This window comes from Chaetura pelagica, unplaced genomic scaffold, assembly GCF_000747805.2.
Source record: "Chaetura pelagica isolate M959 unplaced genomic scaffold, ChaPel_1.0 scaffold67, whole genome shotgun sequence".
In the NCBI taxonomy this organism is placed as follows: Eukaryota; Metazoa; Chordata; class Aves; order Apodiformes; family Apodidae; genus Chaetura; species Chaetura pelagica.
In genome coordinates this window covers 5,854,318-5,882,030 of record NW_009954107.1, presented here as the reverse complement: position 1 = coordinate 5,882,030, position 27,713 = coordinate 5,854,318, and the positions used below count along the sequence as shown (strand labels likewise).

The 27,713-nt window shown below is 39.8% G+C and overlaps 1 protein-coding gene across 1 annotated transcript in view; it reads right to left on the bottom strand.

Annotated features, from left to right (window-relative positions):
* Positions 1 to 27,713, bottom strand: part of SCFD2 (sec1 family domain containing 2) — a 203,591-nt gene that overhangs the window by 90,771 nt on the left and 85,107 nt on the right. Inside the window, exon 6 of the mRNA XM_010002530.1 lies at positions 21,500 to 21,749. Within this exon, the coding sequence (XP_010000832.1) occupies positions 21,500 to 21,749 (250 nt within the window). The remainder of the gene's footprint in view (positions 1 to 21,499; positions 21,750 to 27,713) is intronic.

Here is a 27,713-nt window from a genome sequence, read left to right as displayed (position 1 = left end):
GAAAGGGTGCTTTCTTTAAAAATACCTGACCATCTGAAATACCACCATGTGCTCCCCGCTATGTGACTGTTTGCGATACAAGCCTGCAAAGTCCGCTTGGGCAAGAGCACAAGAAAGGAATCTAATGTTAGATCCTGCCTTTGCAAAGTCATCTCTTATAGCCATGGGAGGACTTTCCAGGGCATGTGCTTTCAGGGAGGTATGTGAAAGTGCAACTGTGTGTGTCTTCTCGGTTCACATTAGAAAATGAACACAAAAGCTATGCCTGAAATGACATCTCCATTGACAGCATTTAAACTGTCTGCCATTTTAATTTCAGCATTCCCATATTACACGCAAATAAGAACTCTGAAAAAAATTATTCATAGAAAACCTCATGTTTTAGACTTTTTTGGTTTTTCCTATATCTCTTTCAAACTTTGCCAGAAAACCCTGGATGCTTACACGATCTTCGAGACATTCATTTCCCTTTGCTTCATTTCTGCACCTTTTCTATTAATTTATATCAAGAGCCGCACATAATAACGAGGAGAATTATTTCATTTGTAGATGTCAGTTCTTTAGTTATTTGCTATTACAGTTATTTACAGTGCTGGTAAAAGTTGAGGTGAGTTCCTGCATGGGCCATTGCTGTCTCCTGCAATCCCTGCCCCTGGGCACTGCCCTCCTCTGCATCCCAAAGGTTTCCTGCCTGTGCTTACAGGGCTCAACAGCCATTTCCTCCTCCTGCCTTTATACTTCCCTCTTAAGTATGTCATTGTTTGCACCAGTAGAAATGTAAGGTTCATAACTATGCCTGCTTTCCTACATTAGGTAAGCTACTGACCACATCTGTTTCTTTGCTGAAGTAATTGTTTTCAGTTACATATGACTGTAACTCAGCTGCTTCTTGAAATTCTTCCAGAAACCTTGGATGAACACCCTCCATCCCTAATGCCTTAGTGAAATTATGCTTCCCTCCCTGGTTTATGCTCTTTTCTTTTAAACAAATACCTTTCTCTGCTGGCAGCTGACCTCCATCACCTTCACTGACAAGTCATATGGAAAGAAAGCCCACGCTGACTTCAGTGACAAGAGAATGAATAAAAAGAAGCTATTAAAAACTGCTTCCACCAACAGTTTTCTTTAAACTGTATTTTTTTGCTTATTAAGATTCTAAATAGAGATTTTGCTGGGTTTTTTTAAAGGGCTACACTTACATAATAAGCCCCATTACTGTGTATTTGGTGCTGAACTTTCAAAGAACATCAAAGTACTGAACTGGCAGAAATCACTGGCTAAATCCTAGAGATCCAAGTGTTTTTTTTAGGTATTCATCTTTTGGCAGCTGCAGCTTCTTTTGCAGGTGCAAGGAGAACATTTAAGTCAGTTTATTCATCTAGTTCAATTCAAAGGCTAGTTCACTCAAAGCTGGGAAAATCTTCAGTTGTTAGACACAGAGAACCAATTTCCAATTTACGGATAAAAACTAGATAGCAACGGATGATGTCTAGTCAAGTGAAGGACAGTATGATCTGCCAGTTCTATTATTAACTGGGAAGAAGTTGCATTTAAATTTATCAAATGCCTTTGAGTTCAGTTTTTTAACAGTCTTCAGCACATTTAAGGAAGCTTTGTGTAACTGATTAAAAATAAAACTGTTGGCAACTTTAACATTCAGCTTCGCATTTCATCTGGACAGAGATTGGTACAATTTATGGGCAAAAAAAAATCTATCAAAAAAAATTGCAAACAGAGTCTAAGCTATGTAGTCATTTAAATAAATGTGTCTAGATATTACATAACTTGCAGAGGAACAAAGTAAGTCTAACTGTTGTGTTGAAGCAATAGTCCCTTGTGGAGCAGCACAACCAGCGGCCACTTAAAAAGCATAAAGTATGAAAAAATACAGCAAGCACACAGTCAGGACTGAGGCATTGCTTAATAGCAACCCCATATCCTAGAACCCATGTTCCTGAGGGGTTCATAAACACGTCCTACTGAGACTCTGTAAAATTCCAAGACAACTGGAATACCTGCCTTAAGGAACCACTATTAACTGGTTATTCTTGCTGTACTTATTGGAGGCATGTGTTAAAAACGCAGTGCTTTTATGCTGAAAGAAAAAATGCAATTTGCATTTAGACCATCTGCATTCCACAAAGCATAAAGGGGCCTTCAACAGCACAAGATATCTCCCCGAGACAACTCTCAGGGGACTGGGGCAGCTCCCCTCACCACAACTTCCTGGCAGGAAGAGAGGAGAATGATATAAGGGAGGTAGATTAGATTAAAACAAATAAAGGAGAGCATATAAAGATATAACCGGTGTCCTTAGAGACAAATGCCGGCATGTTCTGTGGGAACTGGGGAGGTAAAAGGGAAGCACTGTGATTTAGCACCCCTCCAACAACAACACTGATAGCTCATTAGGATGAATTTCTGCTATTATGAGGACAGAAAAGCTGTCCTCATAGGACCATGATGGCAACAGCTACATACTGAAGGGTGCTGGAGGAGGACTAACACAATTCCTTCTATTTACAGGAGGGTTGCCTGCTATTTCATTTCACCAACAGTGCAACAACAACCAGGGGAAAGACTTAACAGAAAAAGCGGGATAATGCCCTGGTGAAAGCTACGGAATCCTTGAATTTGGCTGATAAAGTGCTAATCATGTGGAGTTCAAGTTCATGAAAAAAATGGCTGTCTAAACTGCTCAGCAGTCAGGATGACAGCAGGAGTCCTCACTCCTCTCAGCACCCTCCAGCACTGCAAACCAGCTCCCTCGGCCATGCTGGTGCAAGCTGATAGACACACTGCACTGTGAACCAGATAAGGGAATTAATCCAAGTTAAAACCAGCAACAACCTGTAAAACAATGCTACAAACCACTCTTAAGTGTCTACTGATCTATAGTGACTGGGAACTGTTACAGTTTTTCATCACTTGTCCTTAGACTAACGGCAGAAAGAACCTCTTTCCTGCTGCATTGTCCTACAGATGGAAATACCTTTTTTGCAGGAATTCAAGAAAGCTGACCAAGCATTTAAGCTGACCTTCATGTATGATGGCAATTGCTCATGGTGTAGCATTTGCCTGGATGAACCAAGCAATTATATCTGAACAAATCACTGTGCACGTAAGTAAGAACAGACACTATGAAGCCACATGCACAATTTCAGGCATCAGTTAAAGAAACCTGCCTCTCCCATTCTGAACCCATTCTGTATTCAAGACCATCTTCAGAAGAAAATTTTCTCCTTCTTACGAAATGTGTAAGATGCCAAAGCCATACAAGAAAATGAGCCATTTACTTCCGTTTCCCTTTGGTAGAGAAAAACCAGAAGTGAATTGCTGCTTGTAGAGAATGCAAATCGATTGTGTGAAGGAAATCATGAAACAAGCTAGTGGATAAGGCTGTGTTTGGAGGAACATTTTCTTCTCTCCAGTCAAAATTACAGATAACACTGACTGTTCAGCCAGCAACACTCCCTTCTCTCTTCTGTGCTAATAAGTACCTTCCTCTTTGATAAAGACAGTTGAGGAGCAGTGGCAGTATTCAGGCTGTGCACCTCTCCGCTTTGATCACCAGCACTGGCCCTGTTCTCCACCCAACCCAGACGTGTGGGGGAAAGCATGGACCCTACAGCTCAGCTTCTTCTCTTAGATAATTCTGAACTTCAGATATCCTCGGTGATGCATTGTGCCCCTCTGAGGGCCTCATGGGTTTGCAACAAGCAGCCAGAAACCTGAGCTGAGATCCCTTCTGGGTGTATCTGTAAAATATCAGACAAGTAATTTCTACCAAAGCTGGGACCACAAGGGAGCACTTTGCCCATGATGACTGAAAATTGCACCAAAGGGCCTTCAATCGTAATCTTTCCATGGTAGCTGATGAATCGTGTTCAAAAGCTTTGCAAAGCAACTGCTCCATCAGCTGGACTGTAGAGTAAATGAAAAAAATCACATGGACCTGATTCTCAGGGGTGAGAAGCACCAGCCTAACCAGTCCCCATTCCTGGGCCAGCAATAACCGGCACATTTGGAGAATTTGCCAACATCCAAAAATTAATCTTAGGCACCTAACATGAACAACTAACCACTAATAATACCAAGGCACCTCTACTACTCAACTGTATAAAGTGTAAGTGAAAGGCTTTGCCTAAACTGCCCTTTAGCAGCTGCTTCCTCAACCACTGCTCTACCTTTTCTATGGTATTTGATACACACTGGAAAAAATGTACCAAACAGAGGTAGGAGCATTGCTTGAAGGCATAGCCAGCATGATTATTTCCACCCTTTCCACAGTAGCTCTGCTTTTACTAACCCAGACACAAACACAAAAGTTGATTAATGATAAAATGTCTGAAGTACAAATACTTTCTATCCTGTTTGTCAGGGGAATAATTTAGCACAGAACAAAAATGGAAAGCAGACAACAGTTCAGCATAATGATATCCACTTCTTTCAGTTCCCTTTTCATATTTAAAAAACCTCTCATATTAAAAAAATAAACTAAACAAAATTAAATATTAAGATGAATACATCATCACATTTAAGTAGCTTGTGCTTTTTATTTGTTGCAAAGCTAAAATTTAGCACCACACAGACGAAAAGACTGACTATCATTAAGGTTTCCCACAAGGTTAGCACTTCTCCCAGTGAAAAGCAAGTAAAAGGGCTTGCATTTTCAGACCTACCAGTTAAGGAGTTATTTTTTTCTATTGCACAATTTTTATCCCAAATCCAATTTGTTGTCTCGGATATTTTTATTATTAGGGTATTTATCTTCCTTTCTTTTATTTATAGAAATATTTTTTTTAATTCCACTGGATTACTCAGTTCTAATATAATTACATGAAAGTGTTAAATACTGTCTTTCAGGTGTTTGTTTTTTTCTTCTTCCATTTTTGCCTCTGAACACTAATGAAGTAATATTGAGTAACAATGGATTTCCTACTTTCTCTTTATTATGAAACCTGAATTCCTGATTTTCAGACTACTATGCTTCCTATTCCAAGCACATTCTCATGGTTCCTTATACAGGGCTTCTTAGAATCCTAGAATGGCTTGGGCTGGAAGGGACCTTAAAGATTACTTAGTTCAACCCCCCTGCATGGGCAGGGACACCTCCCACTAGACCAGGTTGCTCCAAGCCCCGTGCAACCTGGCTTTGAACACTTCCAGGGAGGGGGCTTCCACAGCTTCCCTGGGCAACCTGTGCTAGTGTCTCACCATTCTCACACTAAAGAATTTCTTCCTAATATTGATCTAAACCTACCCTCTTTCAGTTTAAAATCATGGTCACCACATACTTCAGAACTTCTGCTGTATAAATATAATTGTTCTATCATGATTAAAGGACCTCCAAAACAAAGACCAAAACCCATTTTTACTTCACAGAGGAGCCCATGTTTGCTTAATGATAAGCATTCACAGTCCAAAATATTACATGGTGTTTTATGGCTCATCCCAACCTCTCATCACTAACAGAAGAGTGTGGTTGTGCCAAAAAGTTTTTACTGCAGTTAACTTAGTGCAACAAACATTCCAGCTTTTCTTGTCAGATGTTTATCTTCCACTGGCTTGACTGCATGTAGAATTAGTACTTCAGGCTATTACTGAACCCATTTTGGTTTGTACTGCACCATTTTTTTGTGCTGTAATCTCTTCTGGTTTGGATAGCAAACACAACAGTTTATTAAGGGCATGAACCAGAGCATGCTGATGTAAGTGGAAGAATTCATATTGACTTGAATGATCTTTGGCCTAATGCCTAAGTAAACTGAAAGACATAATCACTATTTAGTTAAAAATACTCTAAAGCTCTTGAGACTTCATAATGTTTTTAGGAGTGAGAACCATTCAAATAAAAAGATAAATTTTCAGCTCAGTGTAAAGGATCCTATGAACAGCTGCCATTGATAACTATACTGACACTTCAATAACTTGGAATTTGCACAACCTGCATACTTAGGTACCTGACTGCATGACTTGCATGCAAACCAATGGGAAATCAGATTTGCCATGGATTTAAACAACAGCAATAAGAGCTTGCACAATTATGAACTGCTTAAAAGTGCTCTTTTGGCAGTGGTCTGAGTGAAAAGAATGAATGAAGGACATCTAATTTCTTCATATTGGAAAATTATTTCATACAAGAAAAAAGTAATTAAAATGGATTTTCACTAAAATTAAGAGGAATACAGAGTTTATTAATCTGTAATACATTAAAAGGAGACAGCAAATCTTATTAAAGGATGGTTTTGGAAAGCTTCAGTCTTAAAAAAAAAAATAATCCCAGAACCTTTTCATATTCACTTTCCACATATTTAAATGCTTTTCTACATAAAGAAAAAATTAATCTGTCATACCAATGATATCTGCATCTTCTGTGAAACAAAAGAATTATATTCCCCACTCCCATAACTCTTTCAACATGAAATATTCACAAGTCACAGAAAAATCTATAAATCATCAAGAGGAAACTCACACAAGTTTCTAGTGAATCAAATGTAGAAATAGATCCACTCAAATATACCCAACAATAGTAGTTTATTTATTGGCACCATATTCAATACTATTTATTAATTTACATGTTATATTTGTTGTTATTAGTTTTTATTAGTTACTCAAATTCTACACCTAATTTCCCTTTCAAAACGAAAGGCAAATTTTTAATATTATGGAGAGATCATATAAACATTTGACGGAATAGCATTTTAGGAAAATAAAATAGATACTCTGTTAAAGCTGAGAATATTCCACAGGTGTTTTCACTTTGGCTACATCAATACCTAGTGAATCTGCAGGAGAAATTCACACAGTGCCTCTCAATGGGTTTGCCTGATCAGGCCTGCCTGTGGGTCAGCCCAACCACAGCAGCTGGTACCAAGGTAGGCTTCACCAGGGAATGAACATGGAATTGGGCTGCTCAAGTAGAAGATTGGAACTGGTAGTCTGGCAGACTGGTTTTCCTCAGAATGAGTTAAATGCAGCATATATCTTTTAAACCTAACAAAGCAGTAGGAATAGCATGAAAATCTAAGATTAAGTATGCACATGGCATTTTCTTGGTTCAATTTTGCATCACATTTTTTTCTAGCATATTGTAATGGCTCAGAAGCCATTTTATATAGTGGATCTTGGGATGAAATTCACCCTAGTCCAGCAAGACACCTTTCAATTCAACCCTTATGAAGCCTTTACATCACAGTTGGTGCTTATGTGATGGGGTGTGTGGTCTGTGACACCCGTTTGTTATTATAATTCAATACAGGAGAAGGTAGCTTAGCAGGTGTGCAGGTAACTTTCTCCCCAGAGATCTGCCCCTGAAAAAAAGGCAAGCTAATAAGAGAGAGACTTGCATGTTTCAAACAAGATCATGCTTACTACTAAAGAAATAATTATTCAATTGAACTGATCATAGCAAAAACATTCAAAGACAATATAAAAACAAAAACTATCAAAAACATCATCCCAGAATAAATCCTGCAATAGATTGGAAAAAACAAACAAACAAGGAAATGTGTTTTTTTGTGTCAGTGATTACCATCTGTGAAGAAAACCCCACATTAAGAAACAAAGAAAAGGAAAGAAAAAAACCAAGAAAAAAAAATGAAGAAGAAAAAGAAGAAGAAATAACTGTTTAGTTACTGCGACTAGAAGGAAAAATATTTCTTTGAGGTTAACACTGTGTCAAGTTTGGAGCCTTGAAAGACTGCCAGCTGTCCGGGCATACATATTTTACCACTGAAGTATGCTTTTGTTTCAGAACAGTTGAGACCCCCAAAATGATGTAATCCCCAGTGGAAGACTGACAAGCTTTGAGATATTCCACAACACAGATGACACACGAAATAGCAAGTAATCAGTGAAACTATATTGCATATTATCCGGCGAGAATCCAACAACACAAACCTAATGCACCAGATAACAGCATTGCTTTGAGAAAACCAGGAGTAGAACGTCAGAAAGATTTTCACAAAGAAGAAATCATTCAAGAAGGACAATTATCTACATGGGTGGAGGGAAGAAAGATGGAGGGGAACATATGCCTTTCATAATTAGAAGCCCGATTATAGTATAGCCGAAAGGGATTTTTTACATTTTAAATTTGATTACATTTCAGAATGAAGCACACTAATTGGTATTTCTGCAGTCTGTTTGAAGAGACCTTCATCTACTTAGGGAGGGGGGAAAAAATAACAAAAACCAGTGACCTTCTTACCATCTATGCCTAATATCTATTTCTTTTGCCTGAAGTATTCATGGTCCCTTTACAGTTGCTGAAGCTATCTCTGGGAGTAAGTGCTCTATGACGCATCCTAGCTTATCTCCTCCAAACCAGGAAAGAGATACTAGAGAATACATGAGAATCAAATAGATATAAAATCCAACAATCATGCCTGCTATAAGGAAAAACAAACCAAACTGAACTGTCTACCATGACAAGTAAGAGACTGGAAGAAGTTATTTGCACTGGCAACACACAAGACAGCACCTCAAAACCAGGGCCATGGAGGGAATTACTTAAGGAAGTGATGTGCATTGTAAAGCACAGAAATACCCACTTACTCAAAAATAAAATGCATGACATACTCCCACTTCTACTGCATTGTGTGAGAAGCAGATGGCAAATGGGCATGGAAAACAGAAGAAAAAATAACAAAGTCTGACGTTTCTTTGTCTCATAAAACTGTTTGTAAATTATTTCACTTACACATACTCTTGTTTCTTGAAATATATGCCAGATAAACATGTATTTTTTGCACAGAGAAATGCTGTCTAAGACACAAGATCTGACAAGGAAGCACCATGAATGTATCTTAGGAGCCATAAAGTTGAAGTAAAATAATGAGACCTTTAGATACTGCTGGTGAAAAGAGATGAACTTTCAATATAAGCCTACTTCTGAGGAAAGAAGGGGTTTGCAGAATGTAAAGCAAATAGAAAGGCACAAACGAATAAATATGAACAAAAATAAAGCAACATCGAAACTCTGCAACCTGACCTTTACTGATGAAAGCCCCCAGGAGCAGCTAGGGGACTGTCACCATCCTGCTGTGGCTCTTTGCAGATATGTCACAGGCCAGGCAAGTATGCATGCTCCCCAGGTACATAACTAGCTTGTTGAAGGATTGTTCCCACACCTCACCCTTGGGAACACTGGGACAGGCTCTTAGTAAGGCTGGTTTCAAAGCACCCAACTAAACAAAATGAATCATGTCCTTCAAAAACCTCTTTCTGTTGGCAATAAAAAGACAGACAGACAGACAAGGTTTCTATGTTAAACCTAGATTAAAGTAGGGTGGTGGGAACCAACCTGGCATACTCTTAGCATAGAGAAGACTGATGGGGAGATCTTATCAATGCTTATAAATACTGAAGGGTTGAGTGTCAAGAGAATGGGGTCAGGCTCTTTTCAGTGGTGCCCAGTGACAGAATGAGGGGGAATGGGCACAAATTGGAATGCAGGAAGTTCCATCTGAACGTGAGAAAAAACATCTTTATTTTAAGGGTGACAGAGCACTGGAACGGGCTGCCCAGGGAGGGTGTGGAGTCCTCTTCTCTGGAGATGTTAAAAACATGCCTGGACATGCAACCTGCCCTAGGCAAACCTGCTTTAGTATGGGCATTGGACTAGATGATCTCCAGAAGTCCCTTCCATCCCCTACCATTCTGTGATTCTACTCCCATCCCTGATGGAACTCAAATAACAAAGGGAAGAAAGATACTTCACATAAACAAATGCAGCAGAGGTGTGAGGCAACCTACAGGTGGGAGCCTGGGGAGACCAAAGGCAGACTTTAGGAGGAGCTGGACAAAAATAGGGAAGTGTAGCAAGGAGCTAAAGGTGGACTGGATCCGTATGGGTGATGGAGAGGTAAAGGGAAGAACTGGAGCAGCAGGCTGGAAATGGGGGCAGATATAAAAACAGATGAACAGGGAGGAATATGAGATAGATGGGGGAGAAAAGAGCTGTGGCATGAAGAGACAATAGAAGCTAAAGGAATATAGGCAGAAAAGTCTAAAAGTGAAAGAATTATTCATCAATCTCAGTACTCTGTTGCTGCCAAATACCTGCAAAGCCTAGGTGGTATGTTTATCCTCTGGTAAAAACTTGGTCCATTTGGAAGACAACTTGCTATTGTATTAGCGCAAGCAGCAGACAGCAATGATGTGCAGCCAAATTATCTGAACTTGCCAGTAAAATAAGTATCTTTCTCTACAGGAAGAATATTGTTTCAGCTTTTAAGTATTTTGTTTTATTACTTCAGAAATTATCTGAAAGCATCAAAGGAACAACAGTGAGTTTGTGAAGGCAAGCAGAAGTTAACAAATACCAGAATTACAGTTCCTCAGCAAGAACAACCTTAAGATACGGATTCAATCAATCAGCCCGTGGTATTTATTCTGCCACTTCTTCCTCACTTCATTCACAGGATTTGCAGAGTGACCAAAGTATGGAGAAGATGCTAGAAAGGGACAGAAGAGGGAGGAAACGATGATGAAGAAATGGAAGAGCTCCCTGCTCCCAGTTCTCATCTGCTGTTTGGCAAGGGTACTGAAGCCAAGTCTCTTTTCAAATTTTTATTTTATTAGGTTTTTCCCTTTTGCAGCTTCCATTCTAATAGACCTTATCTAAGCTAACACAAGAGTGGCTCTGCCATGTCTATATATTCTTCAACTGCTCAACGTTTTGAGAGAAGAAAGGCAGAATTCCCACCAGGATTGTGGCATATCTCTGGGGAGCCTCCTGGGTACAGACATGCAGATATTTGGTAACAGGCTGGAAAAGAAGCTGTCATCTAGGTAACTCTGCTTGGTGAACAGGCAGCAGCACTTTTCCATGGTTATAAGCATTCCCCAAAGACGGTTTTGCAACTCTATCTATCTCTCCCTCTATTATTTTTTTGAAGTCCTGGGGACTACATCAGCACACATGGTGTACACAGATCTGTTAAACAAATGTACTTAGACATCACCAGAAACAAAAGCCTGAAGAAGGACATTTGAATAAACCAGGAACATTCACACATTATATCCACACATTCCCCACATTAACACAAATCCATGCAAGCCAAATACATATTTGTGTTGTTTTTCATTAAATAAATGTGTCTAATCGGCTATGACTGGCTGTTGCCACCTCTCATCAGGCAACTATTCCCACAATAATGTTTATTTTCATGAATAAAGTGAGAAATTAAAAGAGAATCAGACATATGGTTCTAAATTAGCCTCAGCGATGCAAAATGCTTTCTAAAATTCTGTAGGGCACAAACATCACTCTGTTATTTACACAAAACTCTCAATTAACAAAGCTCCTTCAATCAAATTTTACAAACATTACTTTCCTTGCCTGACAAAAGGATATCCAAGAAAGTAAGTGTGGGGGGGAAATCCTCAGGCTATGATCTGTGAACTTTCTGTCTTGACAGACCACAGTCCCAGTGTCTGCAAAAGAGAGCAGGAGGGTCACAGCAAAATGCAACTTGACCTGAACTTTAACCACCAGAGGTGACATTTACTTAACTATAAAATTTAAAACTAACCAGGAAGAAACAGGAAGAAAAAGTACTATGAGAGCACCTTCTTCATGTTGATTTAAAATTCAAGACCACGAGAGGTGTGCCTCTTAGGCTTATAGTAAGGGCTTGAGTACATAGGAAGAGATTTGTGAGAAACTACTCATTTAAATAACATAGCACTTCTGCTGAACTTCTGTAGTATGTGAGAGTATTTAGATGTTATTGAAAACAAAAAGGTAGTAGTACTAACAACAGTTCTAAGAAAGGTATTTAAATCATTATATTAAAAAAGTTGTATTAGCAAGATTGACAGATCAATGAAAATCTTTAATCCTGCTTACCCCTTTATGTCAGAATTGATCCACAGATAATGTAACAGTCTCATCCATCCCTTAACCTTGATCTCCGGACTGCTGCAAGCAGGAGGAGCACTGTATGTTTTCACACTGATTTATACAGAAGCAGAACCTGACCCTTTAAATATAATAGATGTGAAAGCAAATTATCTTGACTATAATGAATGATTGAACAGAAGACCTCCAGAGCCAAAATCAATGAGTCTTCAAAGCAAGAGATGAAGAGGGGAAAATTAAGGTATGCTGACTAATGAACTCCATGGGCAAGTGATGTATATTAAGCCATAAATCCCTGAGATATTTATTAAATTCTAGAAATTCCTTTCAATGGGGTATTAATATTCCTGGTTCTGATATTAAGATTACCAACACAGCAGAAGTTTTGGAAGAGAAAAGATAGGTAACGATCAATTATTCAAGAGACTTCTTTGGTTTAGCACTGTGATGAAGCAGTCATATGACTCCATTTTAGGTCTAGGTGTGACTGCTTCTTGAAATACTGGATTTCAACATATTGCATCACCATTAAAACACACAGATGTTGCTAGTCTGACATAGGTTGACTGCCCAAAATTCAAAGGACAGAATTCACCCCTGATAAAATCTCATGGTAAATACAAGAGAATTACCCCCACTACTGAACTGAAGAAAGCAACTAGAATATCTCAAGCTGACAGTTATTCCTCCTCTCCTTGGCAATGGCAATGCTCTCCGTCCTTGTATCATCAGATTCAGCACACAGCGCGGTATTCAAAACAGATACCAAATGGACAGGTATTATAATAGAATACTCAGAAATTTTTATAAGAAATTATCCAAATCTAACAATGGAACATTTTGCAATCTACATCAAACACCTCAAAATTTGTCTGTGTGCAAAAGGGAAAACAAAACCCAAAAAATCTCATTAATTTTCTGTCATATGGGTAGTGACTACTAACAAGTCTCCTTTCCTTTTGTGGTTTTGTTTTTTTCTTTATTTTGACAGTTATTTAATATTTCACCATTCTTGGTTTGCCAGGCTGGGTGTGCTCTGGAAAACAGCAAGAATTTGCTCAGAATTTTACAATATGCCAAAACCTGAAGGTTTTGGAAGGAAGTGACTCGCATGGAAAGAATAAAAAAAGGATTTAGTCATGCCATGTACATACAAAAGTATCTTTTAAAAAGTTAGCTAATTCTAAAACAGCTTCTGCTTTCATTTTTATGCTTAAAGCAGAGAAATACTTGATGTTAGAAGCATCTTCTAAATGCTATTGAATTTGCATGCTGAAAAGAATACCAATCGTTAATGAAAATTGCACCATATCAGTTTCCTGTTGCACTTGGCTGTCCCTCTAAGTTGGCAGCGAGACAGCAGCCTGCAGAGCTGCAGGCATATGTCTCATGTTAAGAACAAAAAAAAAGACTTTATGTTATAAACACTTCAATGAAAATTACTATCCAGTTTGGAGCCAACTGAGACCAGGTGCTGAAGACAAAATAAACAGACAGCATATGAAAGTTTAAAAAAAATTTTAAAATCCCCAATACTGCTGGGCTTCCACTGGGTTGTCTTCAACCATACATTTTAATGACCATCTTGAAATCCAAACAAAATATCCCTGAATGTGTACAAAGCAGCCTGATTTTCTCACCTTTAGGACCATAGCTTTTTAACATTGACTTTTAAGATATGCCCCATATTTTTAAGATCTACAAAAAATATGCATATGCAAATTCATGTATTAATTAATCCAGAACTGCAATTTGTCTCCCAAACAATTTACTAGAAAACCTGTTTGTTTTCCAGGTGAGAAATAGTCCACCAATCCATCCAGGCGGGGATTGAAAGCTTCAAATCAGTGACTACTGATTTAGTTTGCTTGTCTCCCATTTGCTGTCCACAGATTTTGAACAGAAATGGGAAAAAGCCTTTAGAAAGGTCACAGCAAAAAGCTACTGAGGTCTTCAAGAGCTCAACAATTCTAAGAAGAGCTGACAAAAATGAAGACACACATTCTGTGCCTGTAGTTAGTGGCTAAAGCAGGGCAGGCCATTGCTTTGGTGCATACCAAATTTCTCCCCACTTTTGCAAAGGTAACAACAATCTCCATCGTTCCTTCTGATTGTTGTATAAGTCAGATTAATGTCTTGGGACATGTGAAGTGATCTTTCTTCCAATAGCTCTGTTACCATGAAGCAAAGGACTTAAGTGTGGCAGCAGTGGCAGCATCTCAGGATTAATTAAACTGTGGGAGCTCCCTGGGTAACCCCTCCTGTGTGGCCAGGCAGAAGCTTTGCTTGTCTTCCCAGTGCTCCTGGCAGGACAAATGTCAGATGCATCATTCTCTGGGCCTGCTGGACCACAAATACTTTCCACTGGTCATGTCCAAAATGCAAAGAAAATAATACTGATACCAAGAGGTCATCTTACATACACCAGTCAGACAGGAGTATTTTAGGTGTCTATAAAATCAACTGGGGCAACTGGAAAAAAAGTCTCCTGAACATTCAACTCCCATTTCAGAACTGGGGAGAAAATGGTCTGGTGTCCTCGCACTGCAATAATTATGCCTGCACTGTGGTAGGATGAAGCTCTTTCGTTCTATCAAGAGAGACTGCATTTTGTCATCCAATGCAAAAGGGAAAACTTAAAACTCATTCCAACTGTACCTTACCTTCACACCAGTCCAGGAGGGCCCTTTGGGGCAAGGAACATGTCATTATTTCTGATAGACACACAGGGAGCATGTGAGAAAGAGCAAGAAACATTGTCATAGTCTGAGATGACTTTTCTATATCATTTGGTTGGAGCCATCCTATGAGAAAGTTTTTCTTCCCTGTAATGCATCCATGACAATGGCAGCAGCCAGTTTGCACAGCCACACCACACCAAGTTTACATCTCCTCTCTGTGTCACAGCAGATTCAGTTTACACAGACCATACTCGGTAGCACTCTGGGTGTTTGCCTTCATTAGAGCAGCAGGGAAGTCTTGCAGGCTACATACAGGACAGAGCAGATTCCTCAAACAAAACAGCCTATAATCATGCACATACAACAGCTTAACCTGATGGTAAGGGGTCTTCTTCCCAATTCAAACTGGAGTGCAAAGCTGTCCTGCTAACATTAGACATGAAAACAACCCTGTAGCATAAGGGACTAGAATAAACTAATCAGTAGTTCAGAGAGAAGCCTGTCTGGAAATTCAAATGTTTAGCTATTTGATGTATTGGGGTATTCCTCCACTCTCTGTAACCCACTCTATGAACTTTTAACATAAACAGTTTACCTTATAAACCTTTGCTCTGGTGTGGAGCCGATCCTTATCTACTAAAACTACTGGCAGCCAGACTCCCACACACGCCTGGAATCAAGGAGCCATCTGAGTCCTGTACCCAGACATTCAGGACTGCCCCAGCAGGACCCAGCAGTGTTAACACATGGCTCTTATTTTTTATGCAGACAATGCAAATACAGAGTTCCTAAAGCATGTCTAGGCAAAATAGAAGCCCTTGAGAAGGCCTGAAGAAAGCACAGCTTGTTAAGACTTCTTTAAATATTCAAAATAAAAAACTTTTAATTTCTTGAATTATGTAAACTTTGAAAACTCAGAAGGGACAATACTTAATGTTGATCTTTCTATTATATCCCTAAATGATAGAAATAATTTGGTTGAAGTTTCTTTTATTTTGGATAATTATAGCCAGTTATAACTCTCAGCATAAATACCTACACTTCATAGAAACACCAGACTAACCCTTCTATAATTTGTCTGCATGTTGCTATTAATAATGTGTTTCACTTTTAAGAACATGTGGAAAAAGTCTCTTTGTAGTAAGAATTAAAGTCTCAGTACACAGCAAAATGAAACAAAATAGTGCAAATGTTTTCTTCAAGTTGTGGCTTATTTTTTCCATAACTTCTGTTGTGAAACTTATGGATTACCTGAACATAAGCTATTATATAAGGGAGGGATAGGGTTAGCCTTTCACTGAACTGGCAGATGCTTTATTAACTTTATAGAAAATACTCCTGATAAAAGCATGGAAAATTTTAAATCACTCAGAATTTACTCTGGAATTCTGTGGTTTTAACCAGTAGCAGTTCAACGATATTTTCCTGAACTGCATGAATGTGTGTGTGCAGGGGGAAATCACTAGCAGATACCTGAGCTACGCCTCCACTGTGAAGCTGGTGAAACCCTCTCGTACACAGGCAGGGGGTATGTTCAATCTGTCTAAAGGGGCTACATTATAACCTCAGCCAAGGACATAATTTCATACATACCTACCCAAAATATAACCAAGTTTGGGAAATCATTCCTCCAAACCAGCAGTGAAGCGAGGACCACAGCCAAATAGAAGTGAGCGTGTCTGTCCTCTAAGGGAACCCGCAGTCCCTATCTAGGAAAGCAAGTGCTTATTGCAAAACCAGGATTGATTTTAGGATTCATGACACTTAGGCCACACTAGCAGTAAGGTAATGATACTTTCATTAGTGTCTAACTTCATTAATGCACAACACCTCCCTCGAGTATTGTGTGCTGGGGACAACCTTAAGTAGAAAAGACACCACATGTCTAACGCAATGCAGCAATGCCTACGCTTCAACAAAAAGTCCAGAAATCCATTAGATTAAAAACTTCAGTATTTAGAAGCTGATAAACAGCAGTTGCTGCTACAAGAGGGTTCCTGCCACACCTTTGCCTGAGAGGGGGCAACTGATCCCTACAGCCCCCCACAGCTGACGGCAGCGTGGCTGGCTGCCCTGCAGCCTTGGGCTATCCACTGGCCTCCAGAGCACCCCACAGCAGGCAGATCTGCCCTGCAAAGCTCCCACAGAGATCTGCAGATGAAAAAGAGAGAACAGTGCAGCTGAAAGAATAGATGTTTTAACTGCTTTGTGGATCTATTAGCATTACTTCTGCATACGTTTGTAGTTGTACACAGATCTACATGGACATTTACAAAAATAGATGAACAGATGATAAAATAAATACAGTATTTAACAGGGTTTTTTTTAACAGCTGCAAAAAAAAATCCCTCAAAAATGCCCTCAAACCCAGCATTCTATGGAAAAATACCATTTTCTGTTATGTTTTGGTCTATTCTGTTTCCCTTCCAATTTGTAACATTCTGCTGGAAACACTGATGAAGAACATATGTCTGTGGTAAATTACACCCAGGAGAAATCTTGGAACTGTTACATTCAGTTTTATTACTCAAAGCATTGATAGTCTACCAGAACACGTATTATTTAACAGCTCCATCAAACACAACACCAGTAATCTATTTTTATATTATTATGCACGCAAAAAATTGTATCATATTTCTTAAATTTCACTGGGTGATTAAGGTATTGCATTTTTATTTTAATTAACAGTTCCAGGATATTTTTAGTGCTTCCATGAACCAATGTGTTACATCAATACAGAATGCTATTGTAGAAATATTTTTGCATATGTTCAGGCAACAATAAGGTTGAGAAGCCTAACGCTCAACAGCCAGGAATTGTCAGTGCTTTCACAATATAAGCTTACACAAATGCTGCATCTTAACGTATTCTGCCGAGGGCTGTAATCATACAGGCTACATCAGGGAAACCTAGTGTGGCCAACTGGACAGACCAACATCTCTGAGAATGGCTTTCTTTTCCACTACTGCAAATACTAATCCAGTTTCACTAGGTTACACCAAAACCAGCATAAATACCCCCGTGCACTGATGAACTGCATCTTTTGGGGAAGGCCTGCACTAGCTCTGTGTGGTATAACAAGTTTAATAGGACTAAAAGATACCGCATATAAAGCTGGGTATTACTTTGATGACCTGACCTCAAAAGTCAGGTTTTCTAAAGTTTTACAAAGGTTTTGCATTTTATTTCTCAAGTGACTCCATGGAAGCAACAAAAATGTGTATGTTTCAAGACTGCACACCTCCCATACTTCGCAGGGAAGAGGAAAACAAAAGGCCTAAGCAGCAGCAATTCACAGCTGAGATACAGTTTTTCAACAAAAGGCCTAAGCAGCAGCAATTCACAGCTGAGATACAGTTTTTCAACTTAAATCAAAGAGTCTTAGCACAGTGCTAGATCCAAACTTAAAACCAAAACAACAGACACCAGGTGTATCAGGAAGCAGGACACAAAGTCCTCTCTGTTCAAATAAATGTAATCGCTAACACCTGAAAACATAATTTAATGCTTTTCTTCAAGATTCAAAATGAGTCACACAAAGCTGAGAGCACTGGTCCACTTCATGAACTGCAAACTGACACCCAGAGTTATACTCACTGAATATCAATATAGAGAGTCTCACTTACTTTATTACTACTTATTCATCATGTGAAAGAATAACTGAAGCTATATTGTTCTGTTTCTCTGCTGTGTTCAGTCCATACACTGAATGCAGCCACGACTCACAGGAAATACATTGTATCATACGAAACTGAAGACTGTGCTACATTGCACACAGGAGTCAAATGATGAAGGCATAGGAAACAGTTACTGGCATTTCTCAACTTTGAAGTACTCAGCTTGACAGTCTACTCACTATTTCTTCTTCATCCTTTTTTAAAGGCAACAGTGCATTTTGCAATCTGTTGCTGTAACGAAAGCTGTCCAATCATGCATACATCACCAGCAGGGTTTGGAACTTCAACCTGCAGCTTTGCAGGTTAAGCTGCTTAGTAAGGGCAGGTTTACTGCAGAAAGGATACTGAATATTCAGGAACTCAGGTCCCACGTGGCAACCTGAAGGTGAGGAATGAGGCAGTGGGCAGTGTCTTGAACTCCCTCAGTAACTGCCTTAGTTTTCTCTCCTAACACACCCAATTTAACATTCTTCCTATCAGTTACCTGGATGGAAGGTTGAAAATAAAGTATCATGAACATTTTCCTATGGTCTGGTAACGAATACGAGATTCCAAGAATTAATGACATTTATTTCAGTCTAATTAACTTCTGTGGCCATTTAAGGGCCAAAAAGGTTTTCTCTTGTTTCTGACTGAAAGTCAATGAGGGCAGAACGTTGTATGTCTGGAACACGATCTGTCCAGATCTGTGGCTGCTGCTGACTTGCAGAGCTGGGCTGACCTTGTGAACGGGCCAACTTGTATTGCTAAAAGGAATAGCCTTAGATCACAGTATGTTCTGCTGGAAGCAGATGTCTCAACATTATACCCACTATTGTACCAAAAGGAGAAAACAGTGCTGCCATCTATTCCCTGACTTTCAGCCCTGCTTTCAGTCCTCCTGCTGTGCCGTTGAGATAAAGCTTGTGGGTGCTCCTACAGTTCTGACTTGCTTTACCTCTCCAGCAGCAAGAAAGGTACCCAAGGTTCAGAGGGAAGCAGGATGTAGAACACACAGGCCTGGCAAAATATAGGTCAAGGAAGAAGAGGTCTAAGGTTGCTCATGTTTTCTCAGTCTTCCCAAACCAACTGTACTGCTGACATAGCAAATTACAAATTCAGCAAATTCCACGAATGCTAAGAAAGCAATCTGTTGGTTTAATAAAGGCTTAGAAAAGGGGCATTACTGGAAATTCCATTTTATACTTTCCTCCCAAGACAATCCTTATTTTTGGCCACGACAGTATGTTTAACATTTTTTTTCCTCTTTTATGAATAAGGCAAAAGAACTGTCATCCTAAATAAGATGTAGAAACAAAGAATGCTGATAAACCAAAAAAGTATGCAAGGAAGGGGAAATACTATCACACACTTTTGCAAAAAGTACAAACATGGCTGTTCTCAGCACACAGATACAGAAATAGAAGGATGCAAGGATGGTTTTGTGTTATGCAATTAACTTAATCACATAATAATGATGTGCTTGGTCTAAAACTACTTATAGTGAGCCTGGCTGGGATGGAGTTAACTTTATTGACCACAGCTTGTATGGTGCTGTGTGTTGGATTTGTGGCTAAACCAGCACTGATAACAGACAAATGCTTCGGCTGTTACTGAACAGTGTTTGCAGAGCATCCAAGGCTTTCTCTTTTTCATGGTCAGATGCCCCACATAACAGAATGCATACTTCTGCCTAAGGAGGTGAATGCTGTACATCAGAAGCCCAACACACTTCCAACAGTCCTCCCACTATGTAACAAGACAGGGTAATTTTATTTCATGAACTGAAGAATCTGTCCTGAAACATCCATTCATCTGTTCATCTGCCCAGAATTTGAGGTCAAACACCCAGATACTCACTTTTACGCAGGAAACATGTCCACTGGAAATCAAGCCTACAAGCATTTTGCAAAAGTATGGAATGACTGAAAGGTTATGGACACAAGACAAGCAGAACATCTCTTTTGATCTTCATCTGTGCTTGCAAATACATAACCTGAGAGCACAGAGAGCAACATCTATGTACATAGGAATGCAGCTTCTCTTTGGTATTTGACTGAAGTTTTAGATTTCAAGTCTTCCCATACTTACACTAGGCACAACTAAGACAAACTCATAAAACTGATTCAAAGCATTGTCAATTATAGGAGAAAAAGTAGAGTATGAAAACAGAAATTCTGGCACCACATCCAGTAGAAGACACCACTGAAGTCGAGGGGAGTATCATATAGTGGACAAGATGTGCAGTATATATTGAAAAACAGGAGAAAAAAAAGTCTACAAGAAGTCTGGAACACTGTGGGCACCATGGCCAAGGAGTATTAAAATAACAGCACAGTGCAAATATAACCGAACATGTTCATTCCTACAGTAAGAGCCTTTTAACCATTACAGTATTTTGCACTCAAAGCAATAGCAGACTGCTCAGACTACACCTGTATTCTGAAGTAGAAGCATCCACAGGGAACAGTACCAGAATAACCAACAGCAGTATTACTCATTTCACTACCTTTGAGACTTCCCCATTAAAGCCCACTCTTGGCGTTCAATTCTAAGCTCCTCACAACATCTTGATTTCTGTTAATTTGCTCCCTGCCTCAAAGATGATCTGCTCAGCAACCTGGTCACTGTTAGTAAACACTGGGAAAACTGATAGCAGGAAGCGAGATGCCTTTTCCCATTCAGGTATATCACCCTTGAGCCATAGTTCACTCATTTTAATTAAAGTTTTTTACATTTTAAAATATTTCTTTAATAAAATGTGACAATGGCAGCAAGAGGTTAGAGCTTTCTTACTCTATGAGCACTCACCTAAAAAAAGGCTTGGCCTGCTATTTTTAAAGGATAATGTTCATGTCGTTTCAGCAAAAAGCTCAATGTTTGTTTTAGACACATTTCTTCTTTCATGCCAGACAAGGCCAGCTCCTCATATTCACAAAGCAACTGCGGTCCACTGAACATGTTCCCAGAATTAATTCTGACTTCCCAGGGTCAACTTTACATTGATCAATAAAGGAAATTGTGGAAAAGATCACCTTATGAAAACACAAACTTAGTCAACCTTTAACAAAAAGAACAACTTGTAGGGCTTTCATCAGACTCAGCACTCTTCAAGGAGAGCCTGTCAGCATTTTGCATATATGAACATGAGAGATGGAACAAATCTACAGGAAATCCTTGTGCTTACTCATGTACCCTCAGCACCACAGACGAGTCAAGCCACTTTGATGTGTTTGCCCCAGTTCCCACATTTCCCAGCCATCTGATTCCTCATGACACAAGCAGAATCTTACCTGTTATTTTCTGCAACAAAGGAGATGGCTCTGGCTCATCACAAATCACCTTGACTAGGGCCTTTTTCACCTCTTCTTCAGCTGTGTCCAGTTCTTTTCCACTTTTGAGTTCTCCAACCACAGAATACATGTACACCAGCAAGACAAGGAAGTCCTCACAGGTATAATCATCTTTCGTCCTCGCACTGTAAGACTTGATCATTGGCAGTAACTGGTTCAAAACACTGGGCATTTCTGACTCACCAATAGTCTGAAAAACAGAAGGAAGATCATGTAAGATTCACCACATATTTTGGTTTATCATTTTGTCATACTCCTGCCTACATCCACAAGTTATTATTTCTTCTAATAGCAGTTCATTTAATGAAACATTGTTCAACATTTGCATTCTCATTTGTTAGCACATGGCCCTGGGACTTATTTGCTGCTAAAACAGCAAAATTATTAATTTCCTCCAAGTTTTGTCCTAGATTCATGACAGCAACATCTTACCACTTGAGAAGCTTGAGGATTAGATCTTCTCTGCATACCAGTATGACGAGAGGATGGGAACACCGGCCTCTGCAGTATGGGTAGAAATGGTACAAAGCACAAGGTCAAATGCTTCCTCTCATTTTGGGCCTCCTCCTTGGGCCTGATTTTGTACTTGAGCAGGGAATTGAAAGCCCAGCTCCCACTGACTTCAGTTGCTATTGTGAACTCTTGGCACATCTGCAAACTTGACCTTATGCTTTGTCACAGTTTGACTCAGGTCCGACAACAATGCTCTCGATCCCCTCCCCCTCCCACCCAGGTAGGGAAGGAGAGAGAGAAAAAGAGAGAGACTTGGCTGGATTGAAAACTAAACTACACAGCTTTAATTAAAACACTAATGAATGATACAAGAAAATATATACAATTATGTACAGATATGTTCAGGAATGGGCAAAAGCCTCTCGCCTCCCCCCACCCCAGCAACTCCCACAGCACTTCCCTGAACTGGGAAGAGTCCCGAGGAATCCCGGAGCTGCTGCTGGAGAAGAGCAGAGAGTTATGGGGGTCACGAGAGATCAAGCCTGAGGATCGACGGTGATGGATGAACAGAGTCCTCCCTGGATGCCGGCCGTGGACGGAAGAGAAGGGAAGAAGAAGAAGGAAGGAAGTTGTCTTCTGTGATCTCTGACCTTCCTCTGAGCTTACGTAGATATATGGAATGGAATATCTTTGGCCAATTTTGCTGTCTGTCTAACTCAGCCTCCTACGGGGGGGTCACAGATCTCCCCATAGTGTCTGAGCCGGCAGAGTGCAGGTGTGGCCTTGAAGCCTCAGTAGTTAGAAAAACATTCCACTGTCTTATCAGCCCAGCAGAACACAGTTGCTAGTTACAAGAAAGCTTACTGAAGGAAAAAAAAAGTCAGTAAAAAGAAAAATTGGCTTCATCCTGGCTCAAACCAGGACATGCTTTCAGGTCAGAAATCCAGAAAATGAGAATCAGAAGGAACAACCTGTGAAGCATGTGGTTTAAGTGACCAGTGTGGTTTTCTAGAATAGCTCTGTAACAGGACCAAGACCCTCTTCTCCTTCTGCCTCCTTCATAGCATATTCACCAACTTCTGCAGGTTTTCTACACATAAAAAGACTTTCTTGTTAGGCAGGTCAGGCTCATTCCCACAGCACATCCATGCTGTGAGGTAAGGCAAAGGCTATGTGGAAGCAAGGAGAAGTACATGACTGATAGGTTGAAAGACGATTATAATGAGGAAGGCTGGAAGAGAAAAGGAGGGGGGAAATGAGAGTATGCTGGGATGTCCTAGGTTCTCAGTGATTGACATTTCACTTACTTCTCACTTCCCATGGGTGTAAAAAGGAGACTTCAAACATGAATCCCCTGAGGTGCCACACTGACATCCACATGATGTAACACCAGGGCTGGGGTTCAGATCCACCCTGCGGGTCTCTGCCACTCAGGACAGCAGAGTGACTATTCATACTGGCAAACTGCCAGCCTCACTGTGTACACAAACACACCTGCCTATGAAATCTTCACACATCGGTTTTCTGCTGTTGGTTGGTGTGCAGCTCAGCAGTGGGATCAGCTGAGAAGCAGGGTCAGTACAAGGCAACCAGGAGGATCAGGCTGCTCCTGCATGAGGAGGGAGGTGTGAGAGGCGAAAAGAATATCCCTCCACTCTTGGTGGCAGTGATCGCTTGGATCCATCCGAGAGGTCCCCTGCAACACCAGTACCCTGCCCTTTGCCCTGTGATCAACAAACCCCTGTGGAAACCTGTGGGTCAGTTAATAGTGTACAAGATAACATCAAACTTCTTAAAATCCAAAGAGTCAAGTCTGCAAACATTTATTCTTGGTTGTTCCTACAGTAACTTCAAATAGACTAGCAATGGTTAAAAGGCACCACAGCCAACAATATACTCCTTAAATAGATTCAGAGTAAGTAAATAAAATACAAACCAAGCAAATCAGAAAGATAAGTTTATACAATAACAAAAACATGCAATTAGGTTAATCACTGCTTTTAACTTCATTATTTAAGTTCTGAGCTCTTCTGACAACTAAGTAGTTTTTTCTGAAACCTGGGCAGAGATTTTAGAGTCTGACTTCATGAACATGGAAACAGAAAGTTCCATTGCCTAGCATACTTCATACAACACTTCAGGGGGTCCTGGATTTGGTTGTATTTTATTTTAGTTGTTCTTTGACAACCTCAGAAATGCTAACAAGCATCTCATAAACTGTGATTTTTATATGTCCACTGATTCACCATAAGTCTCAATAGAGAAAGCACAAATTATTCAAGCTCTTAATAAACTTTTTTTCCTGCCCATGCTATAGGAAACACCATTTCTGCAGACGTTGGGCCCCACCCTGCTCCTGACATACAAGTTTTGCCATGGACACATCTTTCAAGGGACTTTTATGTGGTCAGATTTTATGTTTCTATTCAAATTCATACTTCGGAGAAGAATTTTCTAACTACCCACATGCTAAATCTAAAAGTAAGTGCACACTGTGAACTTGAAGCAGCAAATTACAAAGCTACAGTGGTCAAAAGCATGCGAGAGGCAAAAAGGAACATTCAGAAACCGAGGAGGGGTTGGCACCCTGGGTGTGTTTGGGCACAGAGCATTAAATCACATGTACAGCAAGCATATCCAGGGACTCTTCCGCCTGTGAAGCAAGTCAGTGGTGTTTGGCACCAGTCTGGCATACTCGGGCAGCTGGGCCACCCTCAAGACAAGGTTGTTGCTTCACAAATTTCAACTGAACCCTGCCTTCGTTCAGTATTACCTGTTCTCTTCTCGAAAAGTGATAGACACAAATTATCATCTGCACACTAGTACAATAAATATCAGACCATCCAGATCCTAAAAATGAAGAAGACAAAACTTCAAGGAATTCAGAGGGATGTAGTTATCGGGAGGAAGCCACTTGCAACTAACAAAAGCTTAAACAGTCCTAAAAATCCAAGAACTGAGGATTAACCTACATATGGAGTTATTCTGGAATAAATAACAAACTCCAATCTATATTAATCTGAGTTCACTTTTTAGGAGAGGCAAGCCCTATGCCATATACTACTGAACATCATTACCACTTACTGGCATATCATCTATTGCCCCCTTCCCTCCCAACACATAAATTCTTTACTTCATTCCATCTCTTAAGTATCTCATAGCATGCTCCTACAACACCAAATATGAGTTCTTGAAAAAGCTCTATTTTGTATGCACAAGTTACCCAAATGCACGGAGCACTGAGGATGCACGTGGTCACATAGAACAGCAAGGTCAACAGCTTGTGCTTGAAGACAGTAGCTCCTGAAAGTACACCTGTATAGCATCTCTGGCAAACCTTCAAACATACATGATAAAAAAATAGGTCTAAACTTTCAGGATTATTTACTGTAGGGCAGACTAAAACTCCACAATTTAAAGGAACAATTGCTACCTCTTATCTTCAAAGTAAAAATGAAAGAGGAAAAAAAAATCTAGTTATAATAAACGATTAACTTCAAAACGCACGTAGGGTCTTCCTAGGGTATGAACTTCTCTGGAATGTTTTTCCCTTATCTCTTGGGAAATGGCACTACAGAGGACTTCAAATGGAACTGCCAAGTTTCAGAGGCTATTTTGTCCAAACAGGCCAGTTGGGCTGGAGTGTGATTAAAAAAAAAAAAAAAAAAAAAAAAAAAAAAAAAAAAAAAAAAAAAAAAAAAAAAAAAAAAAAAAAAAAAAAAAAAAAAAAAAAAAAAACGGGACTCGCAGCCTTACTGCACAGCATAGCTCTGTAGAGAGCTGGGAAATTTGCCTCAAATACAATCCACTGGCAGATTGTCATTATCTGGCCACCTCTGATGATTTAGGGGCTCCCTGCACTGCCCAACAATCAATCAATTATCCTCACTGAACAACCCTAAAACACAAGTTTTAAAAATGTAACTACCCATGACCCAAATTTCCTGCTGGTTATGTTGGCCTCAGGTTAGCCCCATTTGTCTATCATCAAGAGAGCCAATAAAAACAATAAAAACAGGTCAATTCTGAGCTTTCCAAAGGCCGTATAAAAACATTAATGTCGCTTAATGCAGAGCCAGCTAAGGCCCAAGCTCTAACACCTTCTGCTCAATTGCATTGTTTGGACATTTTTATGGTATAACCATATATTCTTCAGAATCCAGGGAGAGTTTGTGATAGGTTTCTTTTGGTTTCCATGTCTTTTCTCCACCTTCCTTAGTTATTTATTTTTATAACTTAAGCTGTGTTTACTATCCCTAAGGGGCTGACGTCAATTTGCAGAATTTTGCAAAACGCCCCAAGTTTTGGCAGATTGGAGGATAGTGGAGAAAGTACAAAAACATTTTTTTCTGTTTTTAAACACTGTTCACTATACTGTGCTAAAAAAGTGACATTCAAAATGTGATTTAGAAGATTTACAGGAATTAAGAAGGAGTGCAATATACGCAAGAAAAATGTTTTGCATTTCTGTGAAAAACATTGGTTTTGGTATTAAAAAAACCTGTAAGAATCTAAAGCCATATGTATCACTAGACATCTTTCACACAATAGAAAACAGAGTGCTCTGGGGAGGATGAGAAGAGGAGGGTCAGAGTTTACTTGAATTAACACGTGTCCCTGACAAAATTGAGAAAAGAACCGAGTGCTCTAATCCTGCGCTTCCAGCCCACTGTCCTCAACACATCATTAAAAATATTAAAGCAAAGATCAACTTCAAGCAAGTGGAATTTATTTTCTTTTAAAATCCAGGAGGAAGGAGGAGATAAATCTTAAGAGACTACTTCACTATGTAAATATTCTAGCCACTTTCCATTTAGGAAGCAAAACATGTTTAATTCCTTCAGAGGTCACATGAGTTAAGAGACCTTTGTGGAACGGGAACCACACAGCTTTACAAAAGTGATGGGAAAAAACCCCAAAACTTAAAAAAAACCACAACCAAACAACTGCAAACATCAGCTGCAGGTCAAACCAGCAGAAAGATCAGTAAAAATTCACAAGCCTGTGGCTCCTTTGCTGCCCCATGCTCCTGGGTGACCCTATTTAATAGAAGCTTCCTTGTATTGGTAGTTTAGGTGGAAAAGAGGTTTTGTGTATTATGGGCTAAGCAGCTTTCTAATGTTGTGCTGTCTGACTTACCATGTTTTACATAGGTTTTATGTTCTGTGATGTTGTCATGCAGTGTATTAGCTTCCCCACTATTCAGACAAGGGCAGAATATTGGCACCAAGGAAGGACCTCATGAGTGTGCAAAACCAGCTCAGATCCTTTGATGGCAACAGATCTCTGCAGCAGTAGCCATCAGTGAGAATGAAAGGCATTGACAAACTAAGGAGGAGTTTTAGCTGCCTGCAGTGCTCAGCTGCCCATAAATCAAATGCTGCAGTACTGTTACTTGCTGTTTTACACAGTTTGGCCACCTGAGATTTCATAGAATCATAGAATCATAGAATCTTAGGGTTGGAAGGGACCTCGAAAGATCATCTAGTCCAACCCCCCTGCCAGAGCAGGGTAACCTAGAGTACATCACACAGGAACGCATCCAGGTGGGTTTTGAATGTCTCCAGTGAAGGAGACTCCACAACCTCCCTGGGCAGCCTGTTCCAGGGCTCTGTCACTCTCACAGTAAAAAAATTTTTTCGGATATTCACCTTGAACCTCCTATGCTCCAATTTACACCCATTACCCCTTGTCCTATCAC